The following is a 26,444-nucleotide window of genomic DNA, read 5'->3' on the forward strand; positions in this document are numbered from 1 at the left end:
TCCAAAATTTATTTTCCTTAAATTTACGATTTATATATTCGTTGTCATAAAAATTTGTCTTTCCACTGTTTTCCCAAGACTACAAATATTCAGGTAAGAAGTAACTTTTCTACTTAAGAAGTAGTTAAATAATTAAGAGATTAGAGAATTGGGGACATAAATAAAACCCTGCAGAAACAGCCGGAATTTTACTTAAATAAAAGCTTAACCGACCCAATCTCTAGCCGAGTACAGTGGGGACTGATTTCTTCGTAATATTAGTTAATAAAGACAAAAATTTTTCCAGTTCAATGAGAGTGACCGAAAAGTTGTAAATTTTGGAAATTTCCGTGGACCCTGGTCTTAAAACGAATTAGTTAGAAAACAAATGACGGACAATCTATTAAGTTTAACATATTTAGATTTTTATAGCTATGGCGAGAAACGTTTAAAATGTACAACAACCTTGTCGCGTCCTTTGAGGTGTACGAGTGATGCGACAAAAGAGGCATTTGACATTGACCGGTATCGGCACCCTCGGGATTTTGCAACCCACGTGCATGCACCTACCGGGACCGTTTCTGATTCCATCCATTAGTTACTCGTAGGGAGCTATTTGACTAAGTGGATTAAAGAAGATTTTTTATTTTAAATACGATTTTATATTATTTTTATGTACGTTTCTTTACAAAGCTATATTTAATTATAATTTTGTTTAAAAGTATATTCATAGAATTGAAGAATATTTTGTACGAGGTACGAGTATGTACTGTACTGTACATCACCACACATTTTATTTCACCGAGTAAGTTTTTATTATTTTATTTATAATTTTAGCCCTTATATCGTGGCTAGCGATTCAGAATGTAATTGTGATATTAAAAATACATTTAGAGAAGTCTACGGTTTTTACTGGCTTATCGAACAAACAATACGAATGGAACCAAGATCAGTGACGCGCAATTAACTGATTGCCCCTGGAAGTCGGCTTCTCACAGAAACAGCTTCCCTATCATCAAATGTCACGGCACGCCACTGGGTTGTTTTGCTGCTGGAAAACATAAACCCTTTTTTTGCCGAGGCCTTCTTGAACGGATTTCCACTTTCCACCGAATGTGACACAGCCACCCGGAATTGACCTTTCACTCGATTACGACTTAATCAACTAGACTTGACTTTCCATCCCAATTTACGGACGGATACTTCGACGTGATTCGAGATTCGTTTTCCCACTTCGGTTAAAATACATAGAATAACCACAGTGAAAATGAAACATTAAGCAATGGTCTCGTGTTTAATAAAAGACTGTGTTACGCTGTTGTTTAAACGACTATAACTGGCCAAGGCAACTTGTATTTCGATCGGTGTTCTATAGTAGTAAAACATTTCACCACAGAATAATGCACTATGGAGGAAATCATTTTCATGTTGAACTTTAATCAAAAATACACGTCGCAGTCAATATGTGTTCAGAACCAGAATTATAATTACTTCAACAATTACATTTGTACGTAGAATTTTCACGATTGTAAATACATTTTTATATTTAATAAAACTTGTTAAATTTCATATTAACTGTTTAAAGATTCGATATTTATCAAAATATTAAAATAGCGCATTTTTGGATTAATTTCTAATTAGAGACATTATTATTAACAGTTATGAGGAGTAACGAAAAGAGTAAAAATTCATAATGAAACAAAAATCAGCAAAATATGCTTTTAAGAACATGGAATTCAGTAGTGAAAAAATCGCATGGAAAATAAAATTGCATTAAAATGTGATCCTGAACCTTTTGATAAACACATTTTTAACATCAAAGGAAAAATCCCTAAAAAATCCAGCAACGAGTTGCTTAACTTTCCCGGTAACATTTGATTGCGCCATCTGTTATAGTATTTTATTAAAATCTTTTTATATTTTTAACTATTATAAAATGGCAATAGACTTAATTTTGAGGATAGGGATGGGTATTATATATTTAGAAAAAAACAAATTGTAAATGCTACTAACGAGTAAAGTAATTAAGTCCGACCCTATTCCAGATATGACACACGATCCCCCTTTATCTCGCCACCCTGTCGACATTTAACCACAAAACTTTAACAGCATCATTCTCCCCAATACACAAACCTTCCTGCAAAATTTCAGAAATTTTCGACAAAAAGCACAGAAGTTATTACAAAATTATTTTTCATGCCCATTTGTGAGTTCGGCCAGGCCCACAGAGGGAGAGACTAGGTGGAGAGGCTTATGAAAAATTCCCAGGAGTTGTTCTTCCAAATTCGATCCCAGTTCCACAGAGTGCTAATCTGATATCTAAGCCGTCTCGGCAGATATAGTGTTACGCAAATATATTGTATAATTATTTTGAATTGTATCAATCTTGTTTAGATTCGATAATAGTTATATTTTCCACACTTCGCTGCTAAAAAATTACTCGTCTTCGCTCTATATTTTGGGGGAATTTGTGGATTCGACATTTAGAATGTAAAGATGAATGTGTTTCGGTGAGTCGACTCCTTATATTCAGCAGTTTCGAAACATTGACGCGATTTTAGTGTGCTGCTCTGAAGCATTTTACCATTAAATTAAGCAAAGTCAATCCTCTGCTTAATTTTATTATTTTCAATTTATCCAACGAAATAGTAGACTATCGCAATTTAAAGAAATATTGGATGGTATGGCAGAAAAATAAAATCTACTTATTATCCTAATTAAATATTAATTTCCATATAGTATGGAAATTACTACTTTTGCTTCATTGAAATGAAGTAAAAGTAATGAAATTGAAAAGGGCCTCTTTTAGCAAGCCCATTATGGGTTCGGCCAGGCCCACAACGGGTCGACCGGGTGATGAAGGATGGGGCCCGACATATCCGATAGGACCACCCCCGAAAAATTCCTGGGGATTTTTCGACCCGTCCGGATTCGATCGGGTCTTCCAGAGCGGTAGGCTGCCACCTTGGCCATCCTATTAGAAAAAAAAATTTATATTTCTGTTTAGGTCCACCACTGGCCAAGCGGTTTCTTCCTTTAACACTGGGAGTTCGGTCGTAGGTTCGCGCCTCATCAGGACGGGCTGGCTTTTTTTTTTTTTTTTTTTTTTATTTAACTCTTTCCGCCCTGTGGGCACTAAGAGGGCCTCTTTTAGAAGGCCCATTATGGGTTCGGCCAGGCCCACAATGGGGCGACCGGGTGGTGAGGGACGGGGCCCGACATATCCGAACGGACCACCCCCGAAAAATTCCTGGGAATTTTCGACCCGCTCGGATTCGATCCCGGGTCCCCCAGAGCGGTAGGCTGCCACCTTGACCGCTCGGCCATTCGGCCGTCATGGAGGACGGGCTGGCTGGCTACGTGGAGTTTTCCGGTTTTTCTTCACGTCTGTAACGCCTGAATAGAGGCCAATTATCCATGAAAGACCTCCGGAAGGTATTACTACCCGCGTATAAAAAAAAAATAATATAATTAAGTTACTAACCATGGTTAGTAAGTTCTCTTTCTTGTATCAGGATGATACAAGAGAAGAGAATTTGGTGTAAAGAACGGAAGTGGCGGCCAAAGTTGGAAGAACGAGAGGCGACACTTAACGGAGAAAAAGAGAAACAAAAAACAGACGATAAAATTAAAATAGTTGTCGGAAATCGAAGATTTTATAGTTGTAAGAAAAATAAGAGGCGACATTCAACGGGGAGAAAAAGAAAGAAAAACCAGATGATAATTGCGCTTTCTGTGTCGTCAGCTCCTAACGGTGCTTCGTTCAGTATCGGAATCTAATAATTCAACACGGAGAGGAGGGGAAAACTGTGCGCGAGATAGCCGAAATGTTTAAGGTTACCTCGCGCACGGTTGTGAATATTTCGAAACGCCACCGGGAAACCGAAACCGGTAGCGTTTCTGCCAGAAAATCGGGTCGTCCCCGCCGCACTACCGAAGACATTGAAAGAAAACAGTGAGGGAAACCCTTTTAAAACGGCCCGACAACACCTAATAGAACTAAACTTGCCCGTATTGATGGACACCGTGAAAAGTAGATATTTAGAATAACAGCATAATACGTATGTTTTCAACATATCATTTTGTATTAATTTACTGATCTTGTAAAAATAAAATTTTATCAACAGTGTTCTTGTTTATACAGAAATGTAAGAAACGGGTAATATTAATGTGTATTTTATTTTCAGACTCAGACAATTTGGCTTGTTTGGAAGACAAGCACTTTAAAAGTAGTGCTTGTCACCACAGAACATTGTAGACTGCTTGGAGTTCACCTGCCGATATCAACATTGGATGAACTCCCAGTTTTAGAGTGTCTGCTTTTCTGACGAAAAAGTCTTCTGGAGCAATGATAACGGAACGGTGTGGTTCGTCAACCAAAGGGCGAATGATGCAACAATAAATATGTTAAAGAATTAAAAGCCAGTGGCTTTTTCTTCAGTAACACATTACACAAGGAACAGTTGATTTATGTATTTTTTATTAAAGGAAATGCATTTTGGGTCTTAATGACATCCCCTAAAGCTGAATATTATCGGGCTAGGAAATACTAATAAGTTTAATAGACAATTTGGCATTAGAGGTAGGCATTAGGCACCTAATGCCTACCTCTTGTTATTACACAGCTATCTCTTGTTCAAATATTCAAAATAGTATAATGTATTGAACATATACTATTCTGCAGTTAAATCTGCAGTTTATTGCAGATTTAACGTCGAATTGTTGCCAAATCTTGAATATGTTGCCAAATCAGAAATTTATCAACTTGAATATGTTGCCAAATCAGAAATTTATCAACTTGAATATGTTGCCAAATCTGCAACATATTCAAAATAGTATAATGTATTGAAAACTGCATACCATAGTATTTATTCTTGGCTTTTTAACTATCGTAAGCTTAGCCTATGAAAAGAAAGAGAAAAAGCTGAAATTAAATTACAAAATACTACCTCTTGTTACTAATGGGTATAGTAAAGGTGTTTCTTTAGTTCTTAATGACCCCTCTTTAGTCCTTAGACTTTACAAAAAAAAAAAAAAAAAAAATAGATATGGGTTACATTATACAGAATAATACATATAATATTTTAACAAAATTTTTATAAAAATAACTTACATGGTTGATTGTTGGTTACAATTGACATTAGAGAGTATGTTGGGTAGTTGACTTTGTAATCAGTTTACTAGGTTAGTTTACTAGTTGTTGCTCTCTAATGTCAATTGTAACCAACAATCAACCATGTAAGTTATTTTTTTTAAATTTTGTTAAAATATTATATGTATTGTTTTGTATAATGTAACCCATATCTATCTATCTTTTTTTTTTGTAAAGTCTAAGGACTGAAGAGGGGTCATTAAGACCAGAAATGCATTTTAATAAAAAATACATAAATCAACTGTTCCTTGTGTGATGTAATACTGAAGAAAGAAAGCCACTAGCTTTTAATTCTTTAAAGTCTACAAAAAACCAATAATGGAAACCTAATTAAATAAATATGTACATCTTGTAGAAAAGAACGGGCAATTTTCCCTAGGTGAGTTTTTACATTTCACTTTCCCTATATTTATAGAATAATTGTTAATGTAAACAGAACATAAATCCTATACTTAACATACTAAATACAAGCAATGTTCCCTTTAAGATGTGTGGCTGCGCACTGCTCAAATTGTTGCCGTGCACAAGAATTTATGTGCCGTGTAGACGAGCATGCACACTGATTTGAATTATTCTTTATTTATTTCTCACTCTGTCTGCAACATGATTATTGCTACGTATATTTCAATTAAATACATTAAATCATTGACAAAAGATAACATTTTGTATGGAAGTATGTTTTAAAATGAATTTTATTCTCTACTTTATAATTAATTATTTTAATTTTTATAAGAAAAAATAAGATTTTATATATATATAAATATATGCTCAGAAAAATTTTATAATGCTCAGCATCTGCTCAGCAAACATTTTTTTTTGCTCAGAGAAGTATATGTTCCGCTCAGCTACAAAAAAAAATTAGAGGGAACATTGAATACAAGTAGATAAACATCAAAAAATATTTGCATATTCAAAATAGTATAATGTATTGGAAACTGCATACCATAGTATTTATTCTTGGCTTTTTAACTATTGTAAGCTTAGCCTATGGAAAGGAAGAGAAAAAGCTGAAATTAAATTACAAAATACAATTAGAAAAAATATTTTTGTGTGTAAATCTTGATTTAAAGTTGTTTGCTCTTTTTCTATAATCCCAAACTTGGAGGATTCAGAGTGATGTCTAGCAATTCCAACATCCAAAAGTGTGCGAAGACAAAAATTCTACGAAGTAAAATTAATTTCTTGGATTATTAACCTGTGGATATTGTAATTGTTTGACAAAATTCTCAACCCTGCAAATTTGGGATTAAAGAGAGATAACAACAGAAATGCAGCACTGACTGACTGACTAACAGAATTTCTCAGATTTCATAGTTAAATTTCATATTTAAAATGAGAATTGTATCTTATTTGACTACAAAATGAAACTATTTGATTCTGTTCTACATTCTTTTCAAAGTGGTTTTATAAAATGGATGTTCCTTTAAAACAGATATTATTGCAATAGAATTGAAAAATTATAGATAAGATGGAAAAAATAACTGATTCAAATAGCAATTAAGTACAAAAAATAACATAAAACTTATAGAATGACTGTTAGTGCATAAAAACAGATAGTAAGTTATCAATGTTCAATTAAAGTAAATGTTTTGAGTGATAAAGTACAACTTTCTAGGTATAATACTGGTACCAATAAGTCACCTCTAATTCTAAAGGCTTGTAGTGCTCTGCCACTATAGTAATTGTAAAGAAAATAATAATTGTAATTTATGTAAATACATTCCGTTCTTAAATGATATTGTATCAGGTTTTCTGTTTGATTGTGACGTGATTGTATTGCTCTAAATCCGTATCACCTTTTGGGGTTACAACAGTTGTGAATGTGGATTGGTCGAGAGAGGGTCATGTGCCTATTAATAGTTCCCGGATGGCGGGGGATATAAAAACATGTGTCACACGTATTAGGGACTCCTTTTTTTTCTTGGATGCTGGAGACAGGATTGAACTTGTGAGCTCCCACTGGAACGAAACTAGGGGAGAGTAGAACAGGACGAGAGAAGAAGGAACTGCTGTGCGCGCGAAGACAATCAAAACCCATGGACCTGGATTTAGTCAGAACCGGCAAGTAATTTAAATAAATGTATACTTAAGAACTAGGAGTACTCATCTGGATGATTATTTTTCTAACTTGGCACTGTATATCTTGTTTGTTAAGTAAGTTCGACCACGTGCTTGTGAACAAAGGACATCAATTTCTTAAAGTAATTGTATTAAGAGGATGCGACAACCAAGTATACCACCCTGTAAATATTTGTATATATTTTAGAATAAGTGCATTTTAGTAATATTGTTATTTCATATCGTTACATAACTCTGGATATCCAGAGTTATGTAACGATATGTAAATGAATGAAATTGGAATACTCAGAACCACCACTAGAGGACCAGACCAGTTATAAATATGTTAAGGACTTGATGGTATGGTAAGAAGATTATACTTCCGTTTTTAATGTGAAAACGTCAGATCCTCCATAGAAAGGCTGACGTTGATATCGTTTTAACCATGTGAATTTTCTACTTACTGTTTGTTTTTTCGTGAAGTTTATCTTCATGTATTTTTAGCTGTTACTTCTGTGGTTGGTGAAAAATGGATTAAAACATAGACTTGAAAATGTATATTTTCTTCATTGTCTTAACTTCGGGATTGTTATTTCAATCAATACCTTATATTTAGTGGATAATCTCAAGGCATTGTATAGTTTGTAAGAATATTGGTTAAGTTCCACTAGCTGTTTGTCAATTATTTCTTTGCTCTATCATTAAATTAATTCTTGCCAACAACACATGTTCTTTATTTGTGAAGTCCTCAGTTGAGTTACCCCGCAACCAGACTGGCTACATTTCGGTATAGCTTTAGTCAGTACAGGCTTAAAGAATTAGAGGTGATAAAGTACATTTTATAAATTAATTTTTTGGGATCTTTGAAACTATTGTGATTTCTTACAGTTTAACTGATTAATTAAAGCCTAGCAGTACAATCATTTACCAATATGCATAAGTAGACATTTCATGATGTGCTATAACATTTCACAAATTTTTCTGCAAAATTTCTATGAAAATACTGTTTTAAGACTAATTTATTTGTGGTGGTAGCACTCTCTTTTTATTTTTAGTGGTACATTAAAAGCAGGAAAAGTCATGGTGTTTTTAACATGAATTTTGAATAGGGGTATTTGAGAGATTGGAAATCTGCAAGGCGCACATGACAACTGGTTGTATAAACCATAGAGATGCAGACTCATTGTCTACCGTGTGGAGATCCTTTTACATTAATTAATGTTATTAACGGACAATGCTGGTTTTGTTGTTATATCTCATATATATATTTTCTCCGCTATTTATTTTGTTTATTTATCTATATTTTGTCTGCTTGGGCATTTTCCGTTAATTTTTATATTTATTCCGAACACATTTTATGTTCTACTTTTTTGTAACTGAGGAAGATTGTTAAAAACGATTGAAAACGTTATTATTTTATTAAATTTTGCTGGATTGATAAAGGCGTAGTTTATTTAACTTATTCTACTTCCAGTACATAGTTTTATATACTTATAAATAACTACAGACTAATATGTAGAGCCTATATAAGAAAACTGGTAAGACTGATAGCCACTTAGCCACTGATTATCCGTCCTTACATTATTATAATATATTAATATAAATTAATTAGTAGAATTACCTTTGCTATTATTTAACTTAAAGATTGCATTATAATTATAATCTAACTAAACATTTAAAGTTAATTATCTCTATCTCAAGTGTTAAACCGAACCAAAGTTAAGTTTTCTAGCTAAATGTTTAAGAAGTTTTACTGATTTATAGTGACCAGTCTAAATAATAAAAGCTTCTTATGTATTTTTTAAAAATGTTTTATTTCTTTAAAAAAAAAAACATAAATTGCTGGATAGATAGATAGACATTCATTCATTCAATTTTTATTAAGGCACGAATGCGCATACTCAGTACTGTCAAAACATAGCTGAGTGTAACATTTTTACAGTATTTATGGTATATAAATATAAAGAAAGAATTAACACCTAGATGGAATGGTTGTACCATAGTTGTTACATGAGTTGCAATGAGTAATGGAATTACAGAAGATGAGAGTAAGTAGTTACATAAGGCATAATTTATACAAAAAGACAGATTGAATTGCTGGTATTTGTTTACAGATCGACAGAGTAGAATAGATGGTGAAGATTGTTACGATACATGGTAGTGGCATGAGGTGGGGGTACCCTGCCAGAGGCCTGGCAAGGTTACAATATAGGGTATTTTCAGTAGACATTTCATTCCAACTAGATTTTAGGATAGGATGATACAATATTACATTAAGAATAGTTAAATTAAAAATAAATTAAACTTAACCTAAAAAAAAAAAAAAAATTAAAGCATGACAACCAAAGAAAGTTAATGAGCCAAGTGTTCCTGTATGAGTAGCGCTAGATGTACGTATTATAATTCCAGGATACGTAGTACAGATGGTGATATATTGAATGCACGTGGCCGTATGGCGATGGCATTGTGAGATGCTGTAATACAGAGAACACTTGGAATGGTTGTCGTAGAAAGGCAGTGCATAGTATGGTGCATTCTGCACTGCAAATTAATATATGCCAGGAGACTTCGATTGTCAACTAGAATAGTTCATTTCATTTAGTTGTCCAAAAGTTCTTGCAACAATTTTAAAGTGGGTGTTCCAAAGTTACAAAGATCCTGATAGCATTTTCTTGGAAAACATTCGAGTAAGGCTCACAAACTAGTTGAGTCCTTAGATATAGATGTAAAAGGGTTTCTTGAATTCAAGAACTTGAGTCTTGAAGCAGAGTATACCATAATATAGATGTAAGAGGTGTTCTTTCCAAATACGTGTATTAGTAGAGTTCTAGATAGACAGATAACACTTTATTGCACCAAAAATACATCCATGCTGGATCCGTGCTGGAATGATTTCAATCCAGCAAAAATCCAGCTGGATTGAAAACACTGCTGGATTGCAATCCCTAATACTATTATTTAACATGTGCACGATGATTGTATTGGAGACGATCAGATAAACCATATTAAACCTTGTAACTCTCCTCTTATATTCTGAATCTAAATAGATCAAATGGATCCAGTATACCACAGAATCAATTCAAGATACACATAATTCAAACTTGTCAATTATTCAAAGCTGTAGATTCACTGTTCAAAAGGACTAGGACATTTTATTGGTATTTTCAAATTCAGTGCAGCAAACTGATTTCTGATATTCAATATGACTGATTGGATCAAAGTACTGTCCAACTAACAGATAATCATGCCAGGTATACCTGTCAAGATGAAAACTACACTAAATGTGTACAAACTTAAACCAATTCTATATTTTGTGCACTTTGTCTTCAACGTTTGAAGTCATTTTACACTTGCTAATTAAAAAAATAAGTTTTAACCTTACATACATCTCAACTATTAAATAGTTCATATTTTATTACAATTTACACTTTCATTATAAATTGTAAAATTATTTATTTACCAAAATAATGATTTTGATATGTAAAATGGCCAGTTTCTTAATTACATATTAATATGCCTTCCAACAACCCTTGACCATCCATCATATCAAATAAAATACATTTAACAGATATCATAAACATAGAACACAGAAAATAGAAATATATATAAATAAAAACAGAAAAGCAATGAAACTCTTGAAACAAGACCATACATGAACCTAGCAATATATTTATGTACCACTCCAATACTCAAAACTTGAAGCTTAATAGTTGTTTTGAATGGATGAAACTAATTTGTTAATGAAGGAAAAGTATAAAATTTTAAGAAAAAACAAATTCAGGCTTTAATGGGTCAAATAGGATTCTAACACAAAACTATTTAATTCTATCTACTTCCATTTTTGAGAATTTTGGAAAAAATTTCCCATTGCATATTTAATGTCATCTGCTAGTGATTGCATGTATAACCAAAGAGCTTACAATCAGTCTTAAGCATTTTTAGATTTTTAGATTAGCATATGAAAACATTTACAGTAAAACCTTGTTATTTTGAAACTCAAGGACCAAAAAAAACATGACTGAATTATCCAAACATTTTTGAATTTAAGTTTTGTGTAACTCTCAAATAAAATGATGATATTATCTTACATAATTTCACTGGTTCATTTACAAACGTATTAATATTACAAGTTATTACTTAGTAATTTAAGCTATTTTGAAAAAACTGTCAGTTGATGTGTACTTAATGAAAACATAACCAAATTACACTCAAAGCAAGACCTGAAACTAATGTATGAAAGAAGCTTAAGTGCTTCAAAAAGAATTACTGCAAATTTCGTCTAGAAAATCAATGGCTAGTTCTATTAAGAATTCACAGTCTTGAGTTTGAGATTACAAAAATCCTGTGATCTGATGAAAACAAGCTCAATTAAAGCTACAGCTATAAGTACACATTCTGTCGTGAATACGCGCATGTATTTAATGGACTTTGGAATTTTTTGAAAAAATCTATTGTTTCAATAACTCGTATAATGTCCAAAACAATTAAATGCCAAATAGATTTATTTCATACAAATAAAAAAAAATTTAAAAAAATTTCTCTCTTCATTGTCAATGTGTAAAATGTCTGAATGACCTTGAACAGATATCCAATAAATCAACTGTATAATTAGTGAAACTGAAACCTCTCCTTTGGCATTGAAACTTTCTTATAAATATAAACATGTAATATGAATGACAATTTCAAATTAAATTTTTGTGGGTCGCTGGACCAGATAATGACTTTGAATTTCATTGTATGCATATTTTGAATTATCTGAACTAAAATGTATTGCATAAATTATTAAAAGCAATGGAGTCAGAATTTTTCAATCTTACATAATTGTACTATCAAAGAGTACATGAAAATTTAAATTTTTCTTTCTTTTCTGACTTATAGAGGACTAAAATATAATTTAACTCTAAACCATTTGTTAAAAATGAAATAGAATTTTTTAAAAAGTTAAAAAGTCAAACAAGTCTTTCGTGGAGAGAAAATACTGTTTTTTATTACGTGATACTTATCCCTAAATGCATTTTGCCAGTTTTCTGGCCTCCTCAGTAGGGCTTGCAAATATAAATATAATTTAAAAAGCCAACAATGACAAATTTTCATTACCATCTCCTATCTCGTGTTTACAACTTTTACACCTGACTAGGTTTACCCAGATTCCGCTGGCAGCACACCATTATTCAAATTTACAGAGTTATTTTGCATGACAATTGCAAAGTGTTCTTTAAATTTTCTTTTTACACAGTTTGTTTCTTTGTATACAATCTTTATTAATATTAATTTGACAATCATGAGCATTACAATGCAAAAATGCCGGTGAAGTACTAACTTTTAATCGTACCGCAACAAGATGTTCCAACAATCTAACCTTCAACTTCTGCTTTGTTTCTCCAATGTAAAAACTTGGAATTCCGCACGTGCATTGTAATTTGTACACCACTCCTTCTTCTTCCAACGGATCTTTTTAATTATTAATATTATCTATTTTCAGACAACCTATTTTTTTGGATAGGAGCTAATTTTATCAAAGTTTCATTAAAAATTTTAAAGAAAATTTAAATTATCATGTACTCTTTGATAGTACAATTACATAAGATTGAAAATTCTGACTCCATCTTTATTTTATTTTTACAATATATTTTTAAAAGTAAAATGTATGCATTCCTAAAATCCTATTCTCTTGTCTGTGTACTAGACTTGGCTTTGATTTATGTGATACTTTGAATTATCCAATATCAAAATAACAAAGTTTTACTATATGCATAATTAAATATATTTTTACTGAAATTACTGATCATTATAAATTACTGAAATTGTCATTATTTTTAAAAATTTAGAATATTTCAATTAAAAAATTAATATAATATGTTTAATATTATAATTAAAATTTTATTTGTACTAACTTAATTTTAAATCTTAAATATGTTTTGTTTTAGTTTTCCATCTAATCAGGAATATGCTTTTACTAATGCTTTTTATTATGAAAAATTTTTAAGTCAGAAAGATTGCAAAGATTTAATATCTGGCTATTTTCCAATGGCAGAAAATTGATATAATACAATGGAGCCAATTCAGGTAAATCTTCATTATTTATTTCTATATTATTTTGAGATACTTATTATCACAATAAATTTAGGTATTTAAAGGAATGTGCTGGAATCTTGTTGATGTGGGAAGACAGCAAGAAAATATGGGAGATGGATTAATGTGTCTTCAAAATGCGTTGAAGCTCATTGCCATTCTTAGCCCTGATGATGTAGAACATCAATTGCTACTTGCTCGGGTATATCTATATCTGAACATTAATCATTAATGCATATGAAATTGAAATTATATGTGTTATTTTGCCACTTTTTACCAAAAATATATGTATAAAATGTTCTGTAAAAAGTGCAATTTAGTGCAATTTAACGAAATTGCATTAAATTGTTTGAATTTACACTTTGGTATGTATGATAAAATTTAATAAAAACTTTTTTATTTTTAATTGTTTCTTTTTTAATTTGAAATTAGTAATTTAATTTTATTATTTATATCATTTTAAAATATGTCAAAATGGAATAACATTAATTTTCTCCATTAATGGTAAGCATTGAACTTCATCAACATATATTGTATGAGATTTCTTGCGAATGTCATCTTCAATACTCAGACGGACACTATGAAGAGATCTGAGCATATTCTTTGCCCACTTCATTCGGGTTTGTAGTTGTTGTACAGAGTCATCCAAGTGAATTATCTGTAAATTTAAGTAAAATGTGTTAAATTTTGATTTCATTAATTAATATTTTAAATACTTACTTCTCTTTCAAGTTCTAATTCAACTTTATCTCTGCAAAGTTCAGCATGTGGCCTATATCTTCTTGCATTTAGTCTTATTTGTGATTGTGACAGTCCAGATAATTTTAAATCAATAGATTCTTGGATTCTTAAAATTGGTTCATTTATGTTCTCAATCCGTTTTATTACCTAATTATGCATGGAACAAATATATTTGAAATTGCTTTATGTGAATAAAATAATAAAATAATTACCTTTGCTAAATGGTTTTCTAATACAGTTTTTGCCTGTCTTATCTGTTCTATTCTATCCTCCATAGACTCAATTATAAGATTATATTGTTTATGAAAATCTCTATAGCACTCATTCAATATTTTTTCTGCTTTGGTGTAAAGTTTTTGAGAGATTTCTTCTTGTTCTTCAGCTCTCTTGATGTTATGTTTACAAAATCCCAGCCAATCATCTATTGTTATTGTTCTAAAATAATAACAGTTTTAATCTTATGTTTTGAAATAGCTGATATATAAGTTTTCAATACCTTGGTTCAGGACAGAATCCAGGTTGTAACTCTAATGGTGGTTTAGGAAGTGAAATATTTTCTGTAATCATATCTATGTCTAATGCTGCATATTTATCATTCAAATCCTGGTTTAATCTAAAAACTGCATTCCTGTCTAATCTGAAACAAAAAGTTTTCTTTATATTTTTTTCTATTTAAACTCTGCTGCTAGATCAGTATAGTTTATTCATTATTTTCCAAATTGAGAGTTCAAATGCTGTATTAGGTATGGCTGTTTGAGTTTGTAAATGTTTAAATTAAAAATTAACTTATAAATTATTCAAATTCAATATCAATACAAATTTAAAACTTTTTAATTTTAAAAGCTCTGTTCTAATCAATTTTTACATTAAAACTGCTTAGTGAATATTCTACCTTATTTGTTCCATTACATTATTTAACATAAATTCTAAAGATTTAATTAATTCTTGAAAATAAACCAGTCCTTTTTGTAACATTTGTTGTGGTTTGTCATCCACTCTTTCAATTCCTTGCCGATCTGTTCTATAAAATTAGAAAATATAATTACTATTATTAACACACAAATTATTATAAAATTTAAATTCATACCTTAATAATAAACATTGAGAAACTGTTGTTAGCAATGGTGAATAATGAGCTAAAGCATTTCTCAATCGATCTTTGAATTCTAATAATCTGTTTATGCACACCTGTAGACGTCCAACTCGATTATCGGCCTCATTTTTCCAAAAATTTATCTCTTTAATTCTCTCTTCTGCAATTATTAAAAAAAAATGTATAAATTTTAAGTATTGGTATTATATTTTATGAAATAATAATACATTTTTATTTAATAAAGTAATCAAATATTATACAACACCAAACAATCGCCTAAATATCGGGCTATAACTAGCCACATTATAGCCCGATATTTAGGCGATTGTTTGGCATTGTATTATGTACTATTCGGGCTTTGAGATGATGTTATTTATATAATCAAATATTTTTAAAATTGTGCATTAATCCAAATTAGTGTTTCTCATTTCCTGGTCTTTTGCTTGTCTCGGGATTCCGGGATAAAAGAGAACTGTTTCCCAGGATCCTGGGAAATCCTGGAATAGAATTAATTATTTTTAAGATATACAAAATATCTTGAAATCAAATGATATTAAATTACTTTAAAAAATGAAAAATAATTATATGTTCTGCAACCTCCAAAATCATATTAATAATGCTGTGTAAGATATATATTAAAAATTACCTTTGAATTACATAGAAATTTTCACAAATAGAAAAAATTTATTAAAGTTTGCTGGAAACTGCATACAACAACAACAGAAAAATGATTTGAATTGAGTTGAAAATTTAAAAAAAATGAACTTATATCTAACTTAAAAAGTAATTTTCGTTTTTAAATAAAACATATTATAAAATATTATTGTAAATTTTTATAATAAGATTTAAAATGCAATGATAGTCAATACTCCAATCAATTGATCTAGTTCTTATTTAATTAATGAAAAGCCTGCTACCAAGAATGCCCTTTCTGATTCAATTCATGCGGGTGGAATCGTCTTTAATGCATTTAAGAGAAGATAGGTGTTGTGTTTTTTCATCTGTAGCCTGGACGATTTCTAGTTCATTTTCGAGATTGTAGTACCTCTTTTGCTCTCTAGTATTCTTGATTTGTCTACCTCAGCTGCTTTAATAGAAATATTAAGCTTATAGCCCGATAATTTGGCAGTTCGTTTGTCTTTAATAATCAGGTTTATGAAGAAAAACTTCATACTGGTAGACTTCATACTCGTTTGTATCCTTGCCCAATTTGCACAACCTGGAGTTATGCAGTTATTGAAGCTACTGGGCATGGTTAAAAATTAAGACAGCATAAACACAATTATTCCAGATATTACTGGTAAAGAATTTTGAGAGTCCTGCCACAAATAAGTTACATATTGATTATTGATTATTTGTGACATGCCATAACGAGCAAAAATTTAAAAAACTAATAAGTAGGTTTAAAATTAATAAATACAAATGTATTCTGACAGTTTGAGTTAATTATACTTTCTATTTGCAAAATTTCCTGAACCTTAACACAAAATAAGAAAAAAGTGAATTTTTAAGAAATTTGCAGGATTTCCCGGAATGAGAAAAATTTCCCAGGTTAAAAAATCAACTGGGATCCCGTTTGAGAAACCCTAATCCAAATATCTTAATGTAGTAAGTAATTAAGTAAATATTTATCTGAAAGAATAGAAATAATGTTTTGAATTTTATATATTAATGGACTATAAGAAAGAAAAGATTCTTGAAAAACAAATGAACATCTAAGTGATATGATAATAGTATACTTAGAATTTTCTTAGAAATTTAATATTTTACTTATGAAATCTATATGTAGTTGAGAGCATTTTGGAACCAGAAATTTTAGAAGAATATTATTATCTGATTATTTTTTTTAATAAATATAAACTTAAAAATTTTTTCCATTTTTATTTAAGTTCAATGACTAAATTAATATTTTGGAACTTATGTTTATCGTTTATTATATAAGTTTCAGAATATAGGTATATATAGGCACCTGTATAGAGGGTGGGTGGAAAGTAAGGCATTGAGAGAAATTGCTATAATTTCTGTATTTCTAATATGATGATGTACCTTATTAAATGAATGCATACTTTAAAATTCAATGTAGGCACTAGCACCATCCACCAATATCATATTTTCCTCAGATTGTGATGTGGATGGATGGTCACTTCTCTGTGTCCCCAATCAAACCTGTGGCCATTTTAGCTTCAAATGACAATTCTTTATTGTTTCTAGACAGATTGTGGCATGATATCCCTTTACTGTATGCCACTATCTCTACACATTGACTACTGATTTCCACACTCCATAGCATGCAGCAATTTGCATTTACTCCTAACAGTCAAGTGATTGGCCCCTTTTTTTTGTCACTGTGTGTGCAGCTTCTCTCAGATATTGCCCATATCACTAATGCAGGAATTATAATAAATTTTATTATGATTGCATTATTATTCCAAATATCGTGATTTCTCAATGCCTAGTTACTTTTCACCAACCCTGTATATAAACATTTTATCAATTTTAATAATGTACTTATTAATTTAAAGAATGTCAATATAATAAACATTCTGTCAGTTGTAACATATGCTAAATTTAATTAAATGATAAAGAATAGAGGAGTGTTTAAGAAAATGATTTCCTTTCTTGTAATTTAAAAATGTGATTAAATCATAAAGACCCAAATCAATCATTTAATGCATAATATAGTGTGTTAGCTAATGTATGGTAAATCATCACTTAATGTCATCAATGAGATCTTGGAAGCTACGATGTTAAATGAAATAACCTATTATAAAACCAGTTTTACCATAAGCTAAATAGTATAAACCTTTCCTTTTAGCTTAGGTTGCTTCTGAAAGTTGTTCATCTGTATTTCCAATTGATTTACATAGTCTTGGCAAGAGGAAAGGTACCAAAAGTCTAAATTACAAACCAGCCAAGATGCTGGCACATCCCTCTGAAACCAGGGCCATGTTTAGTAACACAGAACACCTAAGTTAGAGTTCTGAGTGGCTTAGTAGCTGGAACTAAGAATAGATAAAAGAAGCTGACTGAACTAGCTAGTCTTCTAGAGGTGGGAGGAGTCAAGCAGTAGTTAGAAATGAGTTCAACATCGCATCGTAACTAGACTAAGAATTCTGCGTTACTGAACATGGCTCAGAACTGTTCCAGTGAAACCAGGATGTCTCGCAAGCCTACTATGATTGAGTCATACTTATGGAAGCTTTATTGTTAATGGATATGAAAGCACCCTAAGCTTCATTCAGGTATTCAATTAGCTGCTCTTCTAGCCTAGTAACTAATTCTGTATTCAGCTAGACAATTAATCAACAGCAAGAAGGTTGCCTTGGTATAATGGTATAAGTTAAATCAACATCACTGAATCCCTTACACAATTAATTTGATAAAATCTAATTGACAATAATAAAAAATACTATATTTTTCAGCATATAAGATGCATCCGCATTTTGGCACAGAATATTTAGAGGAAAAAAAATATTTAGTTACTTAACCCATCCCACACTTTTGACTGACATAGTAAAACAAAATTTTGGGGTCCCAGTGTTCTGGATAAAAAAGTAAAATTATTTATTGGGTTGTTCAGAAAGTAATTTCGTTTTTTCCATAGAAAAATAATAAATAAATAATTTATTGAATTATATATTGACATTTTGGTCAAATACCTGTTGTCATTGTTTCTGGTAGTAGCATGATTTCACATTCATAAAAATTTTGATCATTGTTTACAAAAAACTGATCCAAGTGATTTTTGACATTGTCATTTCAAGTAAATGTCTTACAGTTAAAAAAAATTTGTACAGACCGGAACAAGTAATAATCTGTGTGTGCCCGATCTGGCGAATATGGTTGGTGTGATAACACATCCCATCTAAGCTATAACAGTTTCTGACGAGTTACCAAACTTGTGTGAAATTTGGCATTATCATGGTAAAACACTACACTTTGTTTGTTGATCAATTCTGGCCTTTTCTGTTTGATGATATTACTCAATTTGTTTACTCGATGGCAGTACACTTTCGAATCAATTGTTAAATTGTCTGGTAAAAGCTGAAAAAAAATTTCTTTAAAATCCAACCATAGAGAGCATTTCTCGTTAATAACGTGGAACCCATATATCGAGCTTTGAAATGAAACCAATTCGTTTTAAGTAATAATAAATGGTTCAATTTAACAGATTTAATCTCTTAGTAATTTCACGTGTTGTTATATGGCAGATTGCTTCAATCAGTACCTTTATTTTGTTTTCATTTGCTTCAAATGGCCATCCAAAATGTGGTGTATCTTCAATATTAAAATTGCCAGAATGCAATTTTGTAAACTAGTTTTGGCACTGTCTTTCTCTCAACACGTCTCCAAACATGTACCACAATTTTTTTCTTGTTTGAACAGCATTTTGATTTTTTAGTTATAAAAAAGCAAAATATGCTGAAAATGATGCTTTCGATTTTCCATATTTGATGGGTCACCGAAAAAATACAATTGTACAGAATCGAACAAATTTTTTTACAAATAAGCCTTAAAATGTCAGCTGTTGAAGTATATAATGAAAATGTGGCTTAAAATAAAATTGGCTGGTAAAAATACATCTAATTCCTCTAGTAATAAAAAAACGAAATTACTTTCCAAACAACCCAATAATACAAATATACTTTGTTACACATACGTAGAATATTATTACAATGAAAGGGTTATCACATACATGAAATAATGCCTTATATATATCCTAAAATACATTTGGCCCTTTCTGTTAATGGTCCTCATCAGTTAGGTGAGCATCTTTTAAATATAAGGCAAAAAATTATCCTAAATAACTTATTACAAGACTCACATATACAAACATATAAAATTATAAACTATTAACCATTAAAACGTTTAAAAAACTGTAACTTAGCTGTTGACAGCTTTACAATTGCACCATGAACATCTTGACAATATATTATGCAACACTTATGTAAAAGGGGTATTGTTTCACAGATGTTTCTTTCAAAGAGCTTTATGACTTTACTGTTTCTCATACTTCATTGAGTTCCAATTACCTTTTCCAAATGATCATATACAAACACAGTACCATGTGTTGACCTAATTATTATCTTATAAAATCCTTTTTTATCTTTTGGAGTAGTGTATTAAACTTTAATACTTGCATGAATGCATGAATGTACAGTACAGTACATAATACACCTCAGTATCACTATTTTAGTTGCATCACGTGCATGTCTATAAAGTTACATTAGATTAAAAAAGTTTAAGGCTTATCATATACAAGAAATTAATTATAATCTGTCTTTCAGTTATCATGTTCAGTTATCTTATTGTTTATCACCTTGTCAAATTTGCTTGAACTGTAACCCCGTGAACTGCACTGTACAATATAGTGTATAAAGATTTATTTAAAGTGGGTTCCAACAAATGAGTATTATATTTGATTTAATATAATATTCATTTGTAATAAACATTTGCATTTCAAGAATAAACTCATTTTTCAACTACTTAGTTCATATTTTGTACATTTTCAAAAATGATATTTTATTATAAAATATTACTTATTAATATAATAAAATATTATCATCAAATAAATTTAAATGCATTATGTTTTCATAGCAAAAATTAAAATGTAACAAATGAAAAAATAGATTCCTTAATTTATGACATTAGGAAATAAAGACACTATTTACTTTTAGATTATTATTATTAAACCAAAATTAATTATATTGTTCCATATTCTAAAGAATGTTAAATTCTGTTAACAACAGAATTTAACATTCTTTAGAATTTGGAACAAATATTTAAATTGTTGATGTTGCATTGACAGTCTGTAAATGTTTTGGTAGAAATAGTTTTTTTGGTCTTCTTGAAGAAAAGTTGATGATTAGAAGTGTATATGTTACAGTCAAAACCCGTTTTTAGTTAGAACGCGTTTTAACTAGTTGAAACTAGTTTATACTGGATGTCTTTGTTAAAACCCATTTTGTCTAGTTAAAACTAGTTTTAACTCAAATTCATTTTTGACTAGCAGTAAATTCTAGTTTTAACTAGACAAAACAAGTTTTAACAAAGACATCCAGTATAAACTAGTTTCAACTAGTTAAAACACATCCTAACTAAAAACTGGTTTTGACTGCAACATATAGAGTGATTTGGGGTAAGATGGTAAGCAGGGAAAGATGCCTACTTTTTGATAGTTTCAAACGGTGACGTCAGATATTGTCATGCGTTTGTATGATGAATCTTTGAGCCAATATTGAGTGCGGAAAGTTGTAGCTGGCTACCATTACATCATTTTCTACATCCGAGAAGAATAAAAGCAATATAAGAATGAAGTTTTTGTTGTGAAATGTTTCTAGAATCATTTTAAAGCTAAAAGTTAAAATAGAATTTGTTAAAAATTAACAGTTAATGTGTGATGTAGTTAAGGTTCTAAAGTTTCCATTGTGAGCTACCACAGATCCCGATCGGACATGCTAGAACATGTGACTCCACTAGGCATCTTACCCTGACAGATGGGAAAGATGCCAGAGTTTTCTTGGGGTAACATGCCTATTTTTTGTTAATTGAATTCCAATATGCCTATTTTTAATAAATTTTTGTTTTCTCATTTTATTGCAGGATATGCATAGTAATTATATAAGGACTTCTCAAAAAGATTTCTAGACTGAAAAAAAGCTATCAGCTAGCTATAGAGCACGTTAGAACGGGCGGAAACTTAACAATATTTTTATACTGTGCTGTTATACTTACTATGAAGTACTTTGTACTACATATACAATAAATTAAATTTGGTTAAGATATTCGAAAATTAATTTTATGCAATTATATTTGTTATCTTACCCTAATGGCATTTGGCATCTCACCCGGATACTTGGGGTGAGATGCCTAAAATGCCAGACAGTAAAAAAGTTGTCATTGCAAACACAATATACAATTATTTTTCATATACTCCAAAGTTTTATTTGAAAAACATGCTCAAGAATATGATATTTTCGTTAAAGGCCTCCAAAACCCAAATTATCACTATAATTTCCTTCATAAGCAAAATGTTAGGCACCTTCCCCCGAATCACTATACACAACTTTATTTATTTCCCCCAAACATATTTATGTAGCTAAAATTAGTTTTAACTAATGTTAAAAGTTAAAACTAGTTTTATCTAAAATCAAAACATGTACAGCAGTAAATTAACTAGACAAAACCTGTTTTGTCTAGTTAAACCTAGAATTTACTGCTAGTCAAAAATGAATTTGAGTTAAAACTAGTTTTAACTAGACAAAATGGGTTTTAACAAAGACGTGCAGTATAAACTAGTTTCAACTAGTTAAAACGCATCCTAACTAAAAACGGGTTTTGACTGTAACATATATAATATTGATATATATATATATATATAATTTATTTCTTATTATTTTTTAAATTTTTGCAATATTTTAATTTTGTCTATATCAATATCATAACAAATGCTAATAAAATTCAACAGTCACTATTTTGATGTAATAAAATAGTTTTCCAGATGATGAATGTTTCATAATCAGATATAAAAAATTTGAATATTAATGCATTTCAACAAATAATATATTGTTTACAATAAATCAATGAATCCTTGAATTTTTATAGCATTTATTATTATTTTCTTATGCTTATTACATGAAAAAACAAAGTATTGCTAATATTAAATAAAACTAAGACTGTTATTTTGTTTAATTTTCTGCTTTGAAGGATCCAGTTTTGAGTCCAGATTGGAAAACTCAGGAATTTTTCAAGAGCAGTGGCAAAGCAAACAAAACTGGTGCCCAGGGCACGACACTTTATTGGCGCCCCTCCCTTCTCCAGAAACACATATAGTTTGTCTTGGAGACCATTTGGGCGCCCCTCTGCAAGTGGCACCCGGAGCATGATACACCCCCTTTACTACGATACTGTTCATGAGCAGTCTGTCAGATAGGTTGAGACCCATCTCTCACTACTCTGCCATTCCCATTGTGGACCTGACTAAACACTTGAAGGTCATTGAAAAAAAACCCTCTTAGAAAGAGTTAATAAAATAGGATAAAATAAAAATGATTACTGTATTGTCTTATCTTTATATTATTTTTATTTTATAAAATTGAAATTATTTTTTAAAACAATGAATGCAAAAAGCTAAAATATTGTTATTGCATAGCATAATACTGTAGTTAACTCAATGTATTTCAGATAATTATTATAAAATAAAATAAACTATATTACTTAAAGTAAGTTAACGATTGTTATACATTTGTTTAAAGTTTTAAACATTACACAACAATTTATTGACATTTTAATACCAATCAACTACCGTGTAATATTTAACACAAAAAAAACCCACATCAAAAGTTACTAAGTAAAGCTAAAAAGACCACATAACACTACCTCTTTTGATGACCCTAAAACAAGAACTAAACAAATTCAATGAATTTCGAAGTTAAGACAATGAAGAAAATATACACATTTTCAAGTCTATGTTTTATTCAATGAACTAAATAAAAGAAATGCTGTTGATAATATAACTATTATCAAAGAAATTAAAGTAAATTACTATATTATTTTATTTCTAATATTGATAGTAGATTGTTTCATAGATATTACTGTATTTGATAAAACATTTAAAATTAAAAATATATATCTTTAATTCTTTAAAATGAAAGATGTATAATTTGTTCTAGCATTTAATTGCATTGTATGTTTTATTTCCAAATGATATCATTGTGTATGTCAATTTTTGGAATAGTATTTATCATTTTTGGAATTTTTATAACAATTTCTATATACAAAAGAACTGAAGACAGAGTCTATCAAAATATTCACCCTTTTATTCACTTCCACAATCCAGTTATTTTTGATTTTAATTAATATTAAAACTGCCATTTAGTGAATTTTATGAACTTTTTGAATTTAACAATAACTTTATAAAAATTCCACTAAGCAAATATTCAGAATTTTATCAGTTTTACTAAATAAATAATAGTATTTTATATAGAAAAGATATTGTATTGATTTCTGTATTGTCATAACTTATCACACAGTCACATCATTTCTGATATTAAATTTTAAGATTATTCTCATAAATCTATTCTGAAATTTATTTTAATTATATTTTTGAACAAAACCATAAATTGTTAACCATATTACATTCTATTTTCAATAAAAATCTTACATATCTGTTTTAAAATATTTACTGTAATATTAAACACAATCTATTTTAAGGTGATATATAAGGAAACATAATATGTGGTAAAGTTACTGTTTTTTTTAAATCTATCATGTGCACAATGAGTTCTAAGATAAATGTTAATATCAGTTTACTAAATGGCTTCGTATAATATTTTCCAATTAGATACAGTACATCACATGAAATGTTTTGAAAACACAAAGAAAATGCCTTTTTCTCTGTGTCTGTTTTAACTTTGAATTTAAGTAAAAATTAAATTTTAACTCAGAAGTAGCCTACAAGAATATTATCAAATATTTATAAATTTTCATTTTTACTTAAATTAGTAAAACAATTCACAGAATATGATAAATTTGTATTACCTACATAGTTTTAATTCAAATTTGTCACACTATAATAAATGATATATAAATGTAATAGTATAAACAACTTTCCCATTTATTTATATTCAAGATATGTTATCACAAAAGCAAATGTATTTGTGAAATAACAAACAAAAATATAAGCAAGTTTTAAGAGAGAATTCTTAAAAATATAGTCTCTTTCTTGATTTATTTTGAAATCTTACATTTTAATTTTATTATTTCAATTGGTATCAAATAAAATTAGTTAAAATTTATTATATATAAGCTTACATTACACCTGTAACAGGTAGGTAACAATGGGTAACTGTTTTAACAGTTATCTACTGTTAAAGGTATATTGTTTACTTTATAAGTTAATTGCAGTGGCTAGTTTGACTATACAAGTACATGAAGTTTTCTTAATTTCTTAATATTTTGTAGTAATAATTTTAAAAAATTAGATAGCAGTATATATGATAATTCAATATTATATAGTACAGAAATAACACCGGAACTAGAGGAAGAGCTCAAAACATAAATAAATTAACAACATATTTTTAATAAACAATAATATTTTCAGTCCAGTTGATGGACTTTTATTAGTTGTAATCAAACAATATAAAAAATAGCTATTTATTTAAAATACCTGCTGGAGTAATTTTTAAGATGTGAATTTATTTCTATTATATTTAATAGTATATTATTTCAGAGTAATATCACAGTTTAAAAACAATTTCAAAATTGTTTTTAAAGCTTCAATGTTTCAATAATTAAACAATATTTTATGATTTTTTTATATAAAAATATATTAATTTCATATTATTGAATTAATTAAATTTGAAATAGTAATACATAATTAGACTAAATTTATCTAATTTTTCCATTACATTAATTAAAAGTAATTGATTTCTGTTATAAGTATTAACATAAGTTTTATCAAGTCATTATTATCAGTGATAAACAGATCAATGATAAAATTAATCAGTGGTGATGAAATGACTGACTTTCTTATTAGGTTTTCCAATAAATTTTGCATTAATAATTACACTCTGTATTTGAATGATAAATTTTATTTAATTTTTTATCTCCCTGATTTTATTGAAGGAAAATTTATATTGAATTTTTTGAATCTCTTTTCTAATCTTTTTCAAAATTAAAACATATTATTATTGATAATGATTTGCTTTTTTTGTTTAATAACAAATGTTTCTTTTCAAAAATTTTTAATGTTATTTAAAAAAAATTGATTATATTATTGTATATGAACAAATATAGAAAATATTTGGGTAAACAAGATTTTTCTATAACAAATTATAAATATGAAATGAAGAATGTGATGATAAAACTTTCATTTTATAATTGAAAAATGCGTTTTTCATACCATAAGTTCTTCCAATATGTTGATTATCACGTATTGCTCTTTCATGTAATTCGTCACATGCTCTGTTACACTCTTCTATATAAACTTTAGCTAAAGAACATCTCCTGTTTGCATTATCATAGTTTTGTTTGTTTGTATAAAACCAATCTTTTTCCGAATATTGCGGTAATTTCATAATTCCACAGTGTACGGATGGCATTCGCGTAAACATTTTATCAGTTTATGGATTTCGTAAATAAAAATAAAATAGAACAAATTCAAAAATGTTTCTATATCACTATAGCAACGTGGATTATATTGTGACAATCAGGTGATATATAATTATCACATTTCATTGGACAGAAAAGAAGGTGTGACGTGACGGATGAAATGACGATACAGAAAATCCTAACTAGTCATTGGTTAAGAAATGGGTGTGCTTAAGAAATAACCAATCAGTCTTAGAC

General features: G+C 29.5%; 1 protein-coding gene and 1 long non-coding RNA gene across 3 annotated transcripts; one reads left to right on the forward strand and one right to left on the reverse strand.

Annotated features, from left to right (window-relative positions):
- The first annotated feature begins 5,024 nt into the window (after positions 1 to 5,024).
- LOC136986717 (uncharacterized) lies at positions 5,025 to 13,667 on the forward strand. The gene is made up of 3 exons (XR_010882521.1): positions 5,025 to 5,510; positions 13,181 to 13,255; positions 13,317 to 13,667. It is a non-coding gene; the product is annotated as an uncharacterized lncRNA (long non-coding RNA).
- LOC136986707 (tektin-1-like) lies at positions 13,626 to 26,344 on the reverse strand. Of its 2 annotated transcripts, XM_067284291.1 has the most exons (7): positions 25,999 to 26,344; positions 15,090 to 15,255; positions 14,895 to 15,023; positions 14,499 to 14,639; positions 14,215 to 14,437; positions 13,982 to 14,149; positions 13,628 to 13,919 (listed from the first exon to the last, which is right to left on the reverse strand). In XM_067284291.1, the coding sequence occupies exons 1-7, from the start codon at positions 26,207 to 26,209 to the stop codon at positions 13,731 to 13,733; spliced, it is 1,227 nt and encodes a 408-aa protein (XP_067140392.1). In that variant the 5' UTR covers positions 26,210 to 26,344; the 3' UTR covers positions 13,628 to 13,730. The 2 variants fall into 2 exon arrangements, with proteins under 2 accessions (XP_067140393.1, XP_067140392.1); XM_067284292.1 differs by lacking the exon at positions 14,895 to 15,023 and having other exon boundaries at positions 13,626 to 13,919.
- Positions 26,345 to 26,444: the final 100 nt, after the last annotated feature.

The sequence above is a fragment of the Centruroides vittatus genome, unplaced genomic scaffold, assembly GCF_030686945.1.
Source record: "Centruroides vittatus isolate TY-2023 unplaced genomic scaffold, ASM3068694v2 scaffold_1167, whole genome shotgun sequence".
Taxonomy (NCBI): Eukaryota; Metazoa; Arthropoda; class Arachnida; order Scorpiones; family Buthidae; genus Centruroides; species Centruroides vittatus.

Coding starts and splice junctions, on each gene's coding strand:
- LOC136986707 (XM_067284291.1), bottom strand. CDS start 26,209: ATGTTTACGCGAATGCCATCCGTACACTGTGGAATTATGAAATTACCG. Junction 14,640..14,894: donor AATGTAATGGAACAAATAAG/GTAGAATATTCA, acceptor TTTTTGTTTCAG/ATTAGACAGGAATGCAGTTT. Junction 14,438..14,498: donor GGATTCTGTCCTGAACCAAG/GTATTGAAAACT, acceptor TTATTATTTTAG/AACAATAACAATAGATGATT.